This window comes from Leptopilina heterotoma, unplaced genomic scaffold, assembly GCF_015476425.1.
Source record: "Leptopilina heterotoma isolate Lh14 unplaced genomic scaffold, ASM1547642v1 Lhet_246, whole genome shotgun sequence".
NCBI classification, from domain to species: Eukaryota; Metazoa; Arthropoda; class Insecta; order Hymenoptera; family Figitidae; genus Leptopilina; species Leptopilina heterotoma.
In genome coordinates, this window is record NW_025110962.1 from 489,048 (window position 1) to 504,186 (window position 15,139).

At 25.7% G+C, this 15,139-nt stretch overlaps 2 protein-coding genes and 1 long non-coding RNA gene across 3 annotated transcripts in view; 2 read left to right on the forward strand and 1 right to left on the reverse strand.

The window, feature by feature from the left end:
* The window catches only part of LOC122503168 (polypeptide N-acetylgalactosaminyltransferase 2-like), a 399,229-nt gene that overhangs the window by 280,017 nt on the left and 104,073 nt on the right, over positions 1-15,139 (forward strand). The window lies entirely within an intron of this gene.
* On the reverse strand, positions 5,810-6,945 carry LOC122503177. Its single transcript, XR_006301716.1, has 2 exons — positions 6,835-6,945; positions 5,810-6,200 (listed from the first exon to the last, which is right to left on the reverse strand). It is a non-coding gene; the product is annotated as an uncharacterized LOC122503177 (long non-coding RNA).
* LOC122503171 (antimicrobial peptide Alo-2-like) lies at positions 10,416-11,305 on the forward strand. The gene is made up of 2 exons (XM_043613616.1): positions 10,416-10,505; positions 10,903-11,305. The coding sequence occupies exon 2, from the start codon at positions 10,919-10,921 to the stop codon at positions 11,099-11,101; it is 183 nt and encodes a 60-aa protein (XP_043469551.1). The 5' UTR covers positions 10,416-10,505; positions 10,903-10,918; the 3' UTR covers positions 11,102-11,305.

Consider the following 15,139-nt stretch of genomic DNA (forward strand, 5'->3'; position numbering starts at 1 on the left):
ATTTGTGAAAATAGGTCAAAGTTTGTTAAAATCTAAGTCAAATTGTGTAAAAAAACAAAAAAAATTTGAAATTAAAAATAAATAGAATTAAAGGGAGGGTTCGCTTATAGTTTTTACATCAAGAAAATTATTTAAAACTTCAATAAAATTATTTTTATAGTAATTTTTTTTAAAAGAAATTCAATATAGTCATAAAATAAAATCGGTCAGTAAATATTTTAACCCTTTCTGAATATTAATTTTTCTTAAAAATTTATTGATTTTAAAATTTATCGATAATTTTGTAGAAAATATTCTGTTGTATCCACAAAAAGTTGACGAATAAAGAAATTAATTTTTACTATTTTTAAAGCAATTTTTTTTTTTAAAAACATTGTTCCTAAGTTGAAAATACTAAAAGAATACCATTATTATCCAATTTTTGTAATTGAAAATTTATTTGTTTATTTTTAACAATTGAAAATCATAATTTTTTAAAATGAGAAATATAAAACAAAAAAAAATCGGATAAAATTATTATAATTTGAAATTAGTTAATTATTAATGTATTAATTTGACTCATTTTTGTATTTAAATTGTAGACAAAATTTTAGTCTGCATTATTTAGTTTTATTTGTAAAGGGCTTTTTATGCCCGTCTGTACATTTAAATAAATAAATAAATAAATAAATAAATAAATAAATAAATAAATAAATAAATAAATAAATAAATAAATAAATAAATAAATAAATAAATAAATAAATAAATAAATAAATAAATAAATAAATAAATAAATAATTTAATTGTTAAAAATAAACAAATGTATTTTCAAGTAAAAAAAATTGAATAGCAATGGTATTTTTTTTTAGTATTTTCAACCTAAAAACAATGCTTCCTTTCAAAAAAATGCTTCAAAAATTAGTAAAAATCTATTTTTTCATTCATCAATTTTTTTGTTGATACAAAAACATATTTTCTACAAAATTACCGATGGATTTTAAAATCTATCAACTTTTGAGAAACGTGAAAATTCAAAAAAGGATCAAAATATTTTCTTTTTGATTTTATTTTTTAATCATTAAATTCATCGGAAAAAATTACTATAAAAAATAATTTTATGGAAGATTTTAATCATTTTCTTGATATAGTTAAAAATATATAGACGAACCCTCCCCTAAAGTGAAAATAGGTCAATGTAAGTCAAAATAGGTCGCAATTTATATAAAAATATGTAAAATTATTTTTATACGAGTAAAAATAAATAAAATTAGTTTGAAATATAAGTAAAAATAATTTTAATTTAGTAAAAATAATTTTAATTTCGTAAAAATAATTTTTATTTAGTAAAAATTATTTTTATTTAGTAAAAATAAAAATTTGGAATAAAAGTAAAGTGTTTATTTATAATGTCAAAATTAAAATAGAAATACTTACAGAGAATTGTTAAATGCACTTTGAATTAGATCGAGAATGTAATGAATGATTTCCTCGCAATGCTAAGCGAATTTTATACTCGAAATCTAAATTAAAGGAGGTCAAAAAAGCAACTGAAATAACATTTTCTTTAATGATAATTGAAGAAAGTTTCCTTCTCCTTCCTAATGAACACACAATATTTTCTTTACTTTATTGATATCTCTTTAATTTTCTTTTAAATTTTTGCTCAAAATTATTGTAAACGATGTTTTTTAAATAACTTATTCCTTAATTTTCGAAAGAACTTTTTGAATTTAAATCATTATATTGTAAATATATTGTAGTTTTCTACTGCACAATCTTGTTACTTTTCTTCGATACGGTATTAATTATTATTGAATTTTTAAATAATTAAATAAATAACAATAAATATAATAAATATACTCATGTAAACAAGGCCACAGGCCTATTGTTACATTACTTGTAAATAAAAAAAAATAAATAAAATAATATAATAAATTTAATTTAAATAAATAATTAAACAAATAATTAACAAAATAAATAAAAAAAAAACAATTTTAAAATTCAAAATAAATATATAAATAATTAATAAATATACCTACCAATAAATTTTTAAATAACAATTAAACAACTAATGGAAAGAATAAATATACAATTGAGTATATACATAAATATTTGAATAAACTTTTAAATATAGCTGAATAAATAAGAAAATAAGTGAATAAACAAATAAAGGAGAAAATATAATTTAATACAAAAAATAAATAAATTCTATTAAAAAAAATTGAAGGAATAAATAATTTAATAAATTCAAAATAAAGAAAAACTTTCTTTACAGTCAATTTCTCTTCATCATTTTTTCATAAAAAAAAAAATGTTTACAATTCTGACGTTGAATTTTGCAATTTTTTAATACACGAAAGAGGAAAAATTTTGTCTTCTATTTGTATATTTGTTTATTAACTATTTGCCAAGTTTTCGTAAAGTAACATACGCATGAGTTGATTTTAAATTATCAATATCAATAAAAACGAATGTTGTTAAATGGGGAAATGTACATATTTAATTTATTTGTCTCCCTTATTTTCCTCCTGATAAATTTTATGCTGTACATTTTTATTTTTCTTTCAGTATTATAAATCTTACTTGAAGAAAGTTGAAATTATTTATTTCGCAAGAAGCTGCCAATAACGTTACAATAATAATTTCACAAGTGATAAAAGAAAAATGTTGAATTTCAAGTTTTGCGGTTTTTTGTTGATAATTGTAACAATTTTAATAATGGCATCAGATACTTTTGGACAATGTCTCCCTAACGGATACGGCTGTGCTCCTCAAACGAGTCAAATTAGATGTTGCTCAAATAATTGTTACAAACAGCCAGGAGCGGTCGTTGGAGTCTGTCAGTAAAAAAAAAGTAGATTCATTGTTCAACTGTATGTTCAAAAAGGAAAAAAAGCCGGATGCCTATTTTATGAAAAATTAAATTTCAAAATATTTTTTCAACTTATTTTTAATCAGGTGTCTACTAAATTTAAGATTTACGAATGTAAATTTATAAAATCATTGTTCAATTTTTGTATTTGAAATAAAATATTGCACTCGAGTAAATTTCTTATTCTTTCTCTATCCTTATGGTCGAAATTAAAAATTATATTTAATTTTTAAAATGAAAAGAAAAATATGTAAGCATTTGAGGAAAATAATAAAGTTTTTTAAATTACACAAGTGGGGAGGCTGAGATAATTTTAATTTAAGTCAAAGAAAAAAAGTCAGGAGAAAGACGAATTAGGTTAAATAAATTCTGTTTACAGAATAATTAGGGTAAAAAATCAAATTTCCTCAAAGTATTTTTTTAAACTAAAGTTTCCACATTTTCCTCAATGGAAACAATGAAAATTTTCCTCATTCCTTTATTTTTGCGTTCCAAATTTAAAATTTGCGAGTGGATATAAAAATCTTGGCGTAAAAAATATAAAGAAATTTTTTTGCGCCCAGAAGTCCAAAATATGAAAATAAAAATACAAAAGAATTGCAGAAAATATTAAAAGGAAAATAAAAATCGTTAAAAATTAAAAAGTATACTTACATACATAAATAATAAAATTAAATTATTATAAATTAAGATAAAAGATGTTTTGAATAATAAATAAATAATCATAAATATTAATAACTAGCAACAACTATTTTTTTACTATTTTATATAAAATTAACAATTTTAAAAATTTATAATTCAAATTTTTTTTTATAAAAATAAAATTGGATTGAAATTTAATTTTATTACTAGGTATTAATCACTATAATCAATTGTACTATTAAGAAATTTTATTTTTTATAGATTAAATTCTTTCTTAAGGTCCTTATTGATTAAAAAATAATTTTAGATAATTTAATTAATTGAAATGATTAAGTTTTTTTGAGTTTGAACAAACAATTCTGACACTTATAAATACAGCAAAAGTTGAAAATAATTTTCCTCTTACACTCGAACCTTTACAATAAAAATTTGTAATTAACTAATTATTTTCAAAGTTGTCAATAAATTAATTATTGAATTTTATTTTTCATAAAATTACTCTTAGTTTAGTAAGCAAGAAAAAATAATAAAATTTTCACAAAGAAAGGTTTAATATTAAATTTGTTTCCTAGTTTTTTTTTAAAAAAGCAGAATTTTGTATAAAACTTGTGATTAGAAAATAGGGATTAGGCAAATATTTTTCTTCATTTTCTAAAACAAACTTATATTTTTATGAACAAAATGTGTATATTTTCCATTTCGTTATATTTTTAAAATGCTCTAATTTTGTGTGAAAATAATGATAAATATGCATAATTTCGATTCGATGAACAAAAATTTTTAACAGAACTTTATTTTCTTACTCAAAAGAAATAAAAAAAATTTGTCTGATTTCTATTTGTCAATTATAATTTTTGTTAAAAAGTTTTAATTTTTTTTTAAACGGAAAAAATGTGTAATAATTTCTTTTTTCTCCATAAAATAATAATTAATGAATAAAAACAGTAAAGTTTTAAAAATTAATAGGCATTTATTTTAAGTAATTAATAAAAATTTTTAATTTATTATAAAATAAAAAAAAATAATTACAATAAAATCTATACAAACTTGACGAAAAACAAAAGAATGGACAAAAGGCTAACTTCAAATGTGGACAGAAAGAAAGAATACCACGATTATTATAGTTAATAGTAAATTATATTAAAATAAATTTTTCTAATATCATATGATAGAGAAATGTTCATTGTTTCATTTTCAAATTCTATATATGATAAAAAAACAGAAGTATTAAAATTTTTTTCGTTGACCAATAAAGAGTCGTCTAAAATGTTTATTAAAGAGCCGTCTTATTGATATACAAAAAAATAATTGAGTATTAAAAATGAATACATTAATTGTCAGCTAAACATTAATTGTACATTTCAATAATTCTTGAAAGATGAAAAAAATTTTATTATCACAGATAAATTATCTTCGATGATAAAAATGTTTCTCTTGTAATAATACCACACTCCCTTCTCTTACACGAAAAACAAAGTAACTTTTACAATTTACAAAAGTAAAAACCAAACTATTTGATGGCAGAAAATCTGCTCTTTATTTTTATTAATTCCGGAGTTAAATTTTTAACGCTCGAAGTACATTTAACTGCTTTTCCCTTTCCTCTACAATTATTACTGAAAGAATAAAAACACTACTAAAAAAAGTTTCCAATTTTTGGAAATTCCTCTTTTTTGGCAGCATTTCAAAAGTATTTTTGCAATTTCAATTCATTCAAAGATTCACTTTTGTTTCTATAGAACACAAAAGACATTTTTATTTCATTCAAAAATAAATTGTATTAAATTTTTTATTACTATTTTAATGGAGTGCAATTTGCTCGTTTTCGAAAACTTGGCATTTAGTTTGGAAACTTCCCTCTGAAAGAAATAGAACAGGAAATAAATTTACTTCCGAGTTCCGAACGGTAAGGCTGGAGTCCCATGGTAGCGTTTTGCGTTGCGTTTTGTAACTAGGCCATGAGTGTGAGAGAGATACAGATATATGTTTGCTTTATTTGCTGTCGGAGGAATGCCCCTCCACTGAACGCGCCTTCTTTTATAGTCGCTCGTCCGCTGTTCGTTCATTGGCTCTCGGGCGCAGTGGAGGGGATAAAGCGCACGCGCCGTTTCTCGGAAAGGCGGGACCGAGTTGCGCGGTACCGACTGCACACTTCTTTCCGGTCAGTTTACAATTCTAGTTCTAATTCTAAGCGTCAGCACAAAGTGTATTAAATTTTCCCTCTAACTTAAAATTTTTGTTTCTTATTACTAAAAATAGAAAATAATATGCTAGGAACAAAAAATGGATCAGCAAAAGGAACAATTTCGTTTTAAATCAATTGAAATAACAATTTATTAATGTTCAACATTTGATTACATCTTTAAATTTTTGAAAATAATATTTGGATTTTAAATTTAGTCAAAGGAATGGTACTTTCAAAAAATACCACACGAGACTAAAGACGAATGTTACAATTTTGAAAAATACATTTTTGAAGAAGGATTTTTTGGAAAATTCGCATTCGAATTATCTGCAGTATCCAGCGACCCATCCTGCTTCCTTATAGCAATTACCAGAGCAACAGGTTCCTTGACTTCCGTCAGGTTGACAACCGTTCCTGTTGGCAATACACTGGGCCAAGGTTGTTGGTGCCATTAACAAAATTGTTGCAATGAACACGAAGAGTCCGAAAATTTTGCAGCTCATCATTTTTGATTTTCTTCAACTATAAATGCAAAAAGAAAAATAATTTTGTTTTTTATTTTCGAACTATCTAGTTATTTTTTTCAGTTACACTGAGAGACCTTAGGGACTGTAGCGGAACAACGTATGTGACAGCAGCTCCACTATGGTTTAGGTGCGCTGCGGTAAAATTTTGGGCGCGTGACAGTCCCAAATGTTGGTGAGCAGCTCACCGAAGTAGTGGGAATGCCGCCTTCGGTTTGCAGCTGAACAACTTTGGGACTGTAACGCGCCCAAGATTTTACCACAGCAACCCAAAAGTATAGTCCTGTAGCGTTCCTCCAAAATGGTCAGTAGCAGCCTATCGAAAGTCTGCTGCTGACCCAAAGGTCTCTCAGTGTACTAAAATTAGTTTTCTTATTAAGGTCTTTAACTAAAATTAGGTGGCCTAGGGAGATCTGTATCCTTTTTGACCTTTTAGGGTCTAAACTAAAATTACAGAAAAAAAAATTGTAAAAATTTTTTTTTAGGGTCTAAACTAAAATTACAGAAAAAAAATTGTAAAAATACTTAATCTGCATTGTAAATAACCATGTTTTGCAATAAATCTCTTCCAAAATGGAATATTTAGATCTTTTTGTTAATTAAGAATTGTGTGTATGTAAATTGTTACTTACATCAACTGTAGAACACGATTGCAGTAAAAGGGACTGAATTGTAAGTACCTACTTTAGAATTCAACATGGTTTTTATACGAATAGAATAAATTGGTCACTGTTTTTGCTGAAACAACTGAACCAACAAAATGATGAAAACTAAGATAAGATGCGTCATGTCCAGTAGTTGAGTTTATATTTATTTATCAAACAGTTCGCCAGTGGGTCAAACAATTTTTTTTTCTGATAATAATTGTTACCTGGATAAGAATTATTGATATATTATTACCAAAAATAATATATTGAGAAGATCATGGAGGTGTGTAGGAAACATTTTATCATCTATTAAATATTTTTACATTTGTCAACGTCAGTTTTCAAATACAAATAAGAGTTTTCTTTTATCTTTGTATACAAGTACTTGTAACTATGTAAATGTTTGTTAAAAATTTGTTCATGAAGATACGTAAAAATTACTTAATTTTAATTATTCTACTTATTTTGTTTATTACAGTAAAATTTCAGGGTCGCTACTGGTCAGAAAAATCAGAGAAGTCAGGGAAAGTTAAATTGATCAGGAAAATTACTGAAATATCAGGGACTTTCATCAAGTGTTGAAAAAATTTCAAAATTTTAAAATTTACAATAAAAATTCTGGTTTTTGATGTCTAAAAACTTTTCTGAAAAAAAATTATTCAATTTTTGTTCACCTTAAAAATTTCTGAATAACAATAATTTTTGAAAACAATACCTTAATTTTTTCATATTTTCAAATAATTGGAATTTTTAATAGTTAAATTCTAGAAGTACTTTACTTACAGTTATAAACTAAAATTTTTTGAAGCTTCAATTGCTTTGAAGACATTTATACTAATTAATTATTTATTTTAAAAACTTTTTAAGTGGAAATTTTTTTATAATAAATTATTAAATTAAAATAAATTCTTATAAAATTGTGAAGAAATAAGGTTAGATTTAAAAAAAATTTATTATAAAGAATTCATATTGAATTTCTAAATTAATTACAATTTTTTGAATCATTTGAAAATAATTCAATTTATTAAAGAATTTTATTAGAAACTTTTTAAAAAATCGAATATTTTCAAAGAATTTTAAGGGGAAAGTACACCAATATTTTTAATAATATCAAGAAAAAAATTTTAATATTCAAATAAAATTGATATTATAGTTATTTTTTGAGAGGAATTCAATGGGCATAAAATAAAATCGGGCAAAAAATATTTCGATTCTTTTTGAATTTTTATTCTTTTAAAAGTTGGTTATTTTTTAAATACATGCGTAATGTGGTAATCCACAAAAAAATTGCTAAATAAAAAAATTGATCTTTACAATTTTTGAAGCATTTCTTTTAACTTTATTTTTAGACTGAAAATGATAAAAAATACCATTGTTATTCAATTTTTTTTATTTGGAAATTCATTTGTTTATTATTTTAAACAATTAAATTAACTAACTTCAAATCATAATTTTTTTTGAAATAAGAAATATAAAACCAAAAAATATAATAAATTTATGATTTGAAGTTACTTAATTTAATTGTTTAAAATAAACAAATGTATTTCTAAATAAACTAATTGAATAACAAAGGTATTTTTTAGCATTTTCAGTCTAAAAACAAAGTTTAAATAAAGAGCTTTAAAAATTGTAAAAATTAATTTCCTGTTCGACAATTTTTTATTAAAATACAAAAACATATTTTCTACAAAATTACTAATGGATTTTTAAATCTGTCAATTTTTTAGAAAAATAAAAATTCAAAAATAGTCAAAATATTTTCTTTCACCTTTTATTTTATGACTTTTGAATTCCTGTCAGAAAAATACTATAAAAATAATTGTATGGAATATTTAAATTATTTTCTTAACATAATTAAAAATATCTGTATGCCCTCCCGTTAATTTAATATTTGGTATAGTAAATAATTGAATTTAATAAAGAGTCATATTTGAATATGTATTCACATGTTTGTTATTGTAAATAATTAGCATCAAAGGTACAAATTTCATTTGACTTGATGTAATTTCGAAAGAGCCGGCAATTAAAATTTTTATTTATTAATTATACTTTAAAAAAATATAATTTGAAATTGTTTTAAAAATCAAAATTTCTAAAATTTCTTTTGAAAATTCTATAAAAAGTTTAGTTTTTCTTCAATTTAAAATAAATTAATTATGTAATAGTTTTATTAAATTTTTTGAAATGATGAAAGAATAAGTTTGTCATAGTTTAAATAATTTTATTTTTAAAATAGGTAAACAATATATTAAATATAATATTAAATTAAGTTTTTAGTCCTAAATTTTTTTTTGAAAAATTGCATTCCCTTGAATTATTTTTATAGAGAGTCGAGAAAAAATTAAGTTTCTCTCTAGAGGTCAGAGAAAAATCAGGGAAAAACAGAATAAAATTTTAGTGACAACTCTGAATTTGAAAATTTCATATTTTAATTTTTCTATTTTTTGTTTAAATCTAGAATTTAGAGATGCAATATTTTAGTTTCTGTTTCTTACGGTTGTTTTTAATTCCCGCATCTAGCTTTAATTGCGAAAATTGCTTTGGTTCTGTGTCACGGAATATTATCCTTTTATGCCCCGAATTTTGAAAAATAGACAATTTTAATATTAAGTATATGAACTTTGTCATTATTAAATTAATTGCAAGGTTACTTTAAGGAATCATCTAGGAAGATAATTTTGTAAACCAACAAGAAAGAAAAATTCCTTTTTTTCAATTTCAATATATTTATTTCAATTCAATTCATTACATTGTTGAAAAAATTTTCAAATGCATTTTTAGAATGAAATGTTTTCAATAAAATTTTGAAAAACGCAATCAATGTTTCTCAAATTCGAATTATGTGCAATATCCAGCGACCCATCCTGGTTCCTTGTAGCAAAAACCAGAGCAACATCTTCCTTGACTTCCGTCAGGTTGACAACCGTTCCTGTTGGCAATACACTGGGCCAAAGTTGTTGGTGCCATTATCAAAATTGTTGCAATGAACACGAAGAGTCCGAAAATTTTGCAGCTCATCATTTTTGATTTTCTTGAACTAAAAGTACAAAAAATAGTTTTCATTATCTTTTTCTTATATTCCCAAAATTAGTTTTGGTTTAAGAAATATTTTTACAAAATAGAGTAAAAATTGTTTCTCAAGTGTGGAATACTTTGGAATATTTAAGAATAATAACAAGTTAATTTAATTTAGTAATTTTTAATTATCAATTTATAAATTGAATTTATGAACAGAATTTTTTAATAAATAAATAGTAAATTACTTACTGCAAGTGTAGAACACGATTGGTAGTAGAAGAAGTGAGTTGAAAGTGCTTTCCTTTGAAGTGAACAAGATTTTTATACGAATAGAATGTTTTCGCTGCTAACAACTGAAAAAATAAAGCGACGAGTATAACGAAAAATTGGTCATTTATTTTTGTTTGCTCATTTTATTTATTATTAAACAGAGTGATAGGGAGTTAATCAAAGGTAAATAAATAACTACGATTATCGAACATGTATTTGAAAGTTATTATCATCTAAATATTTAAATTTGTAACTAAATGTTTTTACTAAGTATACGTCATTTTTCAAAGGTGTATAAAAACTCAGTTCAATCTTTGAGAGACTACTTACAAGTTTTAACATTCTTTTAATAATTTGTTGAATAACAAGTAAGTATTCTTCTACTCAAATTTTACTAATTTTGTACTTTTCACATTGATAAATATATTTATTTCTATTTTAGCCTTAGAAATATAAAAATTCTTTATGTTTTTATTTCCAAATATTACAAAATTTTAATACTTGGAAAATATTTTTTAATACTTATAACAATACTTTTAAAAAATAATTTTAGTATCACAATTGAGGCTCCGGATCTTAAAAGAGCACATTTATCATTTAACATAAACCAACAGCATCTAAACATGCAACATTGACATAATTGCTGCAAGTTTCACAATATTGAAGTAACGTGGGCAATGTTCTTGCAAGTTTAGATGCTGTGGGAATGAAGAAACTATTTTTCCTAGTTCAAAATAATAGTAAAATACTTTTCTCAACTTTTAGTTTAAGAAAATCAAAAATGATGAGCTGCAAGATTTTCGGACTCTTCGTGTTCATTGCGACAATTTTGATAATGGCACCAACAACCTTGGCCCAGTGTATTGCCAACAGGAACGGTTGTCAACCTGACGGAAGTCAAGGAAGATGTTGCTCTGGTTTTTGCTACAAGGAACCAGGATGGGTCGCTGGATATTGCACATAATTTGAATTCGAACTTTAAAAAAAATCCTTCTTCAAAATTGTATTTTTCAAAATTGTAACATTCGTTTTTAGTCTCGTGTGGTATTTTTTAAAAGTACCATTCCTTGTCTAAATTTAAATTTCAAACTGTATTTTAAATAATTTAAAGATGTAATCAAGTGTTGGTTAAAAATAAATTGCTGTTTCAAATGATTTAAAATGAAAATGTTCCTTTTACTGGTCTTTTTTTCTTCCTAGCATATTATTCTCTATTTTTAGTGATAAGAAACAAAAATTTAAAATTGGAAGGGAAATTTAATACACTTTGTGCTGACGCTTAGAATTAAAACTAGAATTGTAAACTGACCGGAAAGAAGTGCGCAGTCGGTACCGCGCAACTCGGTCCCGCCTTCCCGAGAAACGGCGCCTGCGCTTTATCCCCTCCACTGCGCCCGAGAGCCAATGAGCGTACAGCGGACGAGCGACTATATAAGAAGGCGCGTTCAGTGGAGGGGCATTCCACCGACAGTCGTCTCACCGTTAGGAACTCGGAAGTAAATTAATTTCCTGTTCTGTTCTTTTCAGAGGGAAGTTTTCGAACTAAACGCAAAAGAATTTTCTAAAACGAGCAAATTGCACTCTATTGAAATAGAAATTAAAAAATCAAATTCATTCTTGAATGAGATAATCAAGACTTTTATATTTAAAAATTGCGCTTGCAATTTACGCATGAAATTGAAACGAATAATTCTATCAGTTTCCTCGATGTTCTTCTTATAAAACAAAATAATAATTTAATTACAGATTGGTTCACTAAATCTACTTATTCTAGTAGATTTTTGAACTTTTTTTCACAGCATCCATTATCACAAAAAATAGCAATAGTTTATAACCTGACTGACAGAGTTATGAAGCTTTCAAATCAAATTTTTCATCAAAAAAATTTTGATATTATTCATAACTTACTGTTACAGAATGGTTATCCAAAAAATTTTATTAATAAATATATAAAAAACGTATTCATTTTATAACTTTAAACAAAAATCGAGTGGATAATTCATATTTTTATCGTAGAGTGAATAAAATATGTTTACCGTATGTTAGTGACTTTTATGAAATGACTTCTACACTATTAAAACAAAATAATATAATAACTATACCTCGCATTGTTAATAATAACAGCCATATAATAAGAGGAAAAGATCAGACAAAAAAGTGCGATAAAACAAACTGTGTTTACAAGCTTAATTGTATGAATTGTTCTGCTTGCTATGTAGGTGAATAAAAAAGAATATTAAAAAAGAGAATTGATGAGCATCAAAAACCAATGTGATTGCAAAACATAAACGCATTTTAAAACATGACTTCGATTATGATAATGTTTCTATCTTGGACAATGAATCATGTTGGAATAAAAGATTGATATCCGAGATGATTCATATTAATTTACAAAAAAAACTCTATAAATAAAAAAGATGATTTAAAAAATTTAAATAATTTTTATAAAGATTTTTAAAAAATTTTTAATAGTTATTATCGTATCAAGGGCGCAAAATAGGTGATTGGGAGATGAAGGGACCGAGGGGACATTTTCGCGCCCGAGGCGAAGCCGAGGGTGCGAAAGTGTCCCCGAGGTCCCGAAATCTCGCCATCGTCCCAATCACCTTTGCGCCCATGTTGCGAACAGAATTGTTTGTCCTAACTGCATGAAAAGTATGGCATTGAGGGCACAAGCGAAGCGGGCGCAAAAGTACAGCAAGCGGGCGTAAAAGAACTTTTGCGCCCGCTTCCCCGACCCCGGGCGAGAATCAGTTACTTTGCGCCCACTTTAAGTGCCCGAAATGACATACTTTTCGTGCAGCTAGGACAAATATATTATTTCTACAATATTTGTCAGTTGATGTTTGTTATCTCGGTTATTAGTTTCCTTTTCTTTTCACTATTATTGTTTTTGTATGTATTATAATTTTGTTTTCTGCAAAGTCATCGACCTTTGTCTTTTGTTAAAACCTTTAGTGTAGTTAGTTGATTTGTAATCGTTGAGTTGATCGCAAGCTATTTAACAACTCTTACTTTCGGTAATTTTTTTTTTTTTTGTAAAATTTTATTTTCTAATTTTTTTATATGTTTTATTATTTTCTAATTGTTAATAAATATTTCCAGTTTATGAATAGGACAGCTGAGCTGTCGAAACGTAAAAAGTTGTTTTTTTATTTTTTTGACTTGGAAGATTAATAAATTCTTTTTATTTCGAATCAAGACTTTTTTCGTTAATTGGAAACAAATGTGGATCTTGCTCTTCTTCAATAAAAGAAACTCCAATTTGATGAAGAAGAGACAAAATTTGATATTCGACTCCAAAAATTTTGAAAATAAATTTACAAGACCAGCGTCGTCTTTTAAGATACAAATTTTTTCTGAACTGTAAATAAATTCTAAAATTGAGAAATTCCATGGAATTTACAGGGGGTACTTCCATGGAATTTTTCGACGTGGGATATAAAGTTTTGATAAAATTGATCCAGTGCGTGAATAAAGTGGCAAAAAGTAAGTGAATGAATGGAAGGTTAATTTATTTTAGCTCCAGTATCGCCTCCTGTTTCTAAATAATAATTCACAAAACAATAACCTGAAACAATCATGTGATGAATCCAATCATCATATGAGCGTTCGATAATTGGTATCCAGAGGCCGAAGCAAAGTTATAGCAATTGTTGGAAATTGTCTCCAATATCTATAGTGTTGTAGCCTGTTGGGCAAATCGGCACTCATCTGAACTGAAGTCGCATGCCGAACCCTTATAGCCTCACAGGAATATTCGTCGATGAATTGTTGCCAAGCCTCTAATATATATGTACTATATACACATATATATACATTTATATACTATATATACACACTATATATGTATATATATATATATATATAGCAGGAAGAGGAACCAAGCGGTACAGGATACAGAGAGAGTAGAGAAGCAATTGCATATAGTCCCAGGTGTGGTGGAACTATATCACTGAATTGATCATACATACGGGCTAGTAAACTGTTGTAGGTATATCAGTCGTACCATTCGCACCGTTACACTTTCCTCTCGCAAAACTCTGTCTAGTTACCTGAGAGTGTGAGAATTCTCATTAGAAACTAGGAAACCTTAGTTTAACTCCAATCGGTTTGCAACACGAAATACAACTATATATATTGTTACTGTTTAAACAAAGAATAATCCTCAACCAATTTGCCGAGTTTCCAAACTCATAAACTGTTTGGAGAAATTTGTCTAACATCGCAATTTACTTTGGATGTGCGAAATGTTAATTTTACAAATTCTATGTAAATAGCGTCTGATCTCATATTTATAGTGTCAATTCAAGTAGGACAACATTTGGGTGCAATATTGTTTACAATAATGTGTCAATCAAATAACAAAAATATAATTTGTGATATTCTCCCTAATATGCGCGATTCTTCACTTAGTGGTAATTTATTGCTTCCCCATTGTTCCCTATTTAATAACTTTAAAAATTATTTTCAAATATATGCTTCAAACTTGTGCACTTGACACCAATTTTCTCTATATTTTAACGTACAAGTCAAAAGAGCCCCAATTGAGGCCCTTACATTACGTCTCTCATATGGCCCCTTAAATAACGTCAACATTTCGGTCAAATTTAACTTAATATTTTCTATAGTTCAATTTCATTTATACTACGTCTAAATTTAGTTTAAATTTACATATTTTTGACCTACAGGTCAAGAGATTTGTTACTTGACGACAAAATTTATTTTAAATTTGACCTAATTTTTTACCTGCTATCCAAAGGTTGATTCTTTATTTAAATTTAGGTCAATTTTGACCTAGTTCTGGATCTACAAGAGGCGAACCTCAAAATTAGGTCCAAATTATTTTTTTAAAAAATTGATAAAATTCATACAAAATTCAATCATTTTCATAATTAAAAAAAAAAGTTCTATATGATTTCAATTAATTTAGAATAGCATTTTCGAAAAAATCAATTATTTAACAAAATTTTTATATAATTCTCCACAATAATTTAATTTA

Coding starts and splice junctions, on each gene's coding strand:
- LOC122503171 (XM_043613616.1), top strand. CDS start 10,919: ATGATGAGCTGCAAGATTTTCGGACTCTTCGTGTTCATTGCGACAATT.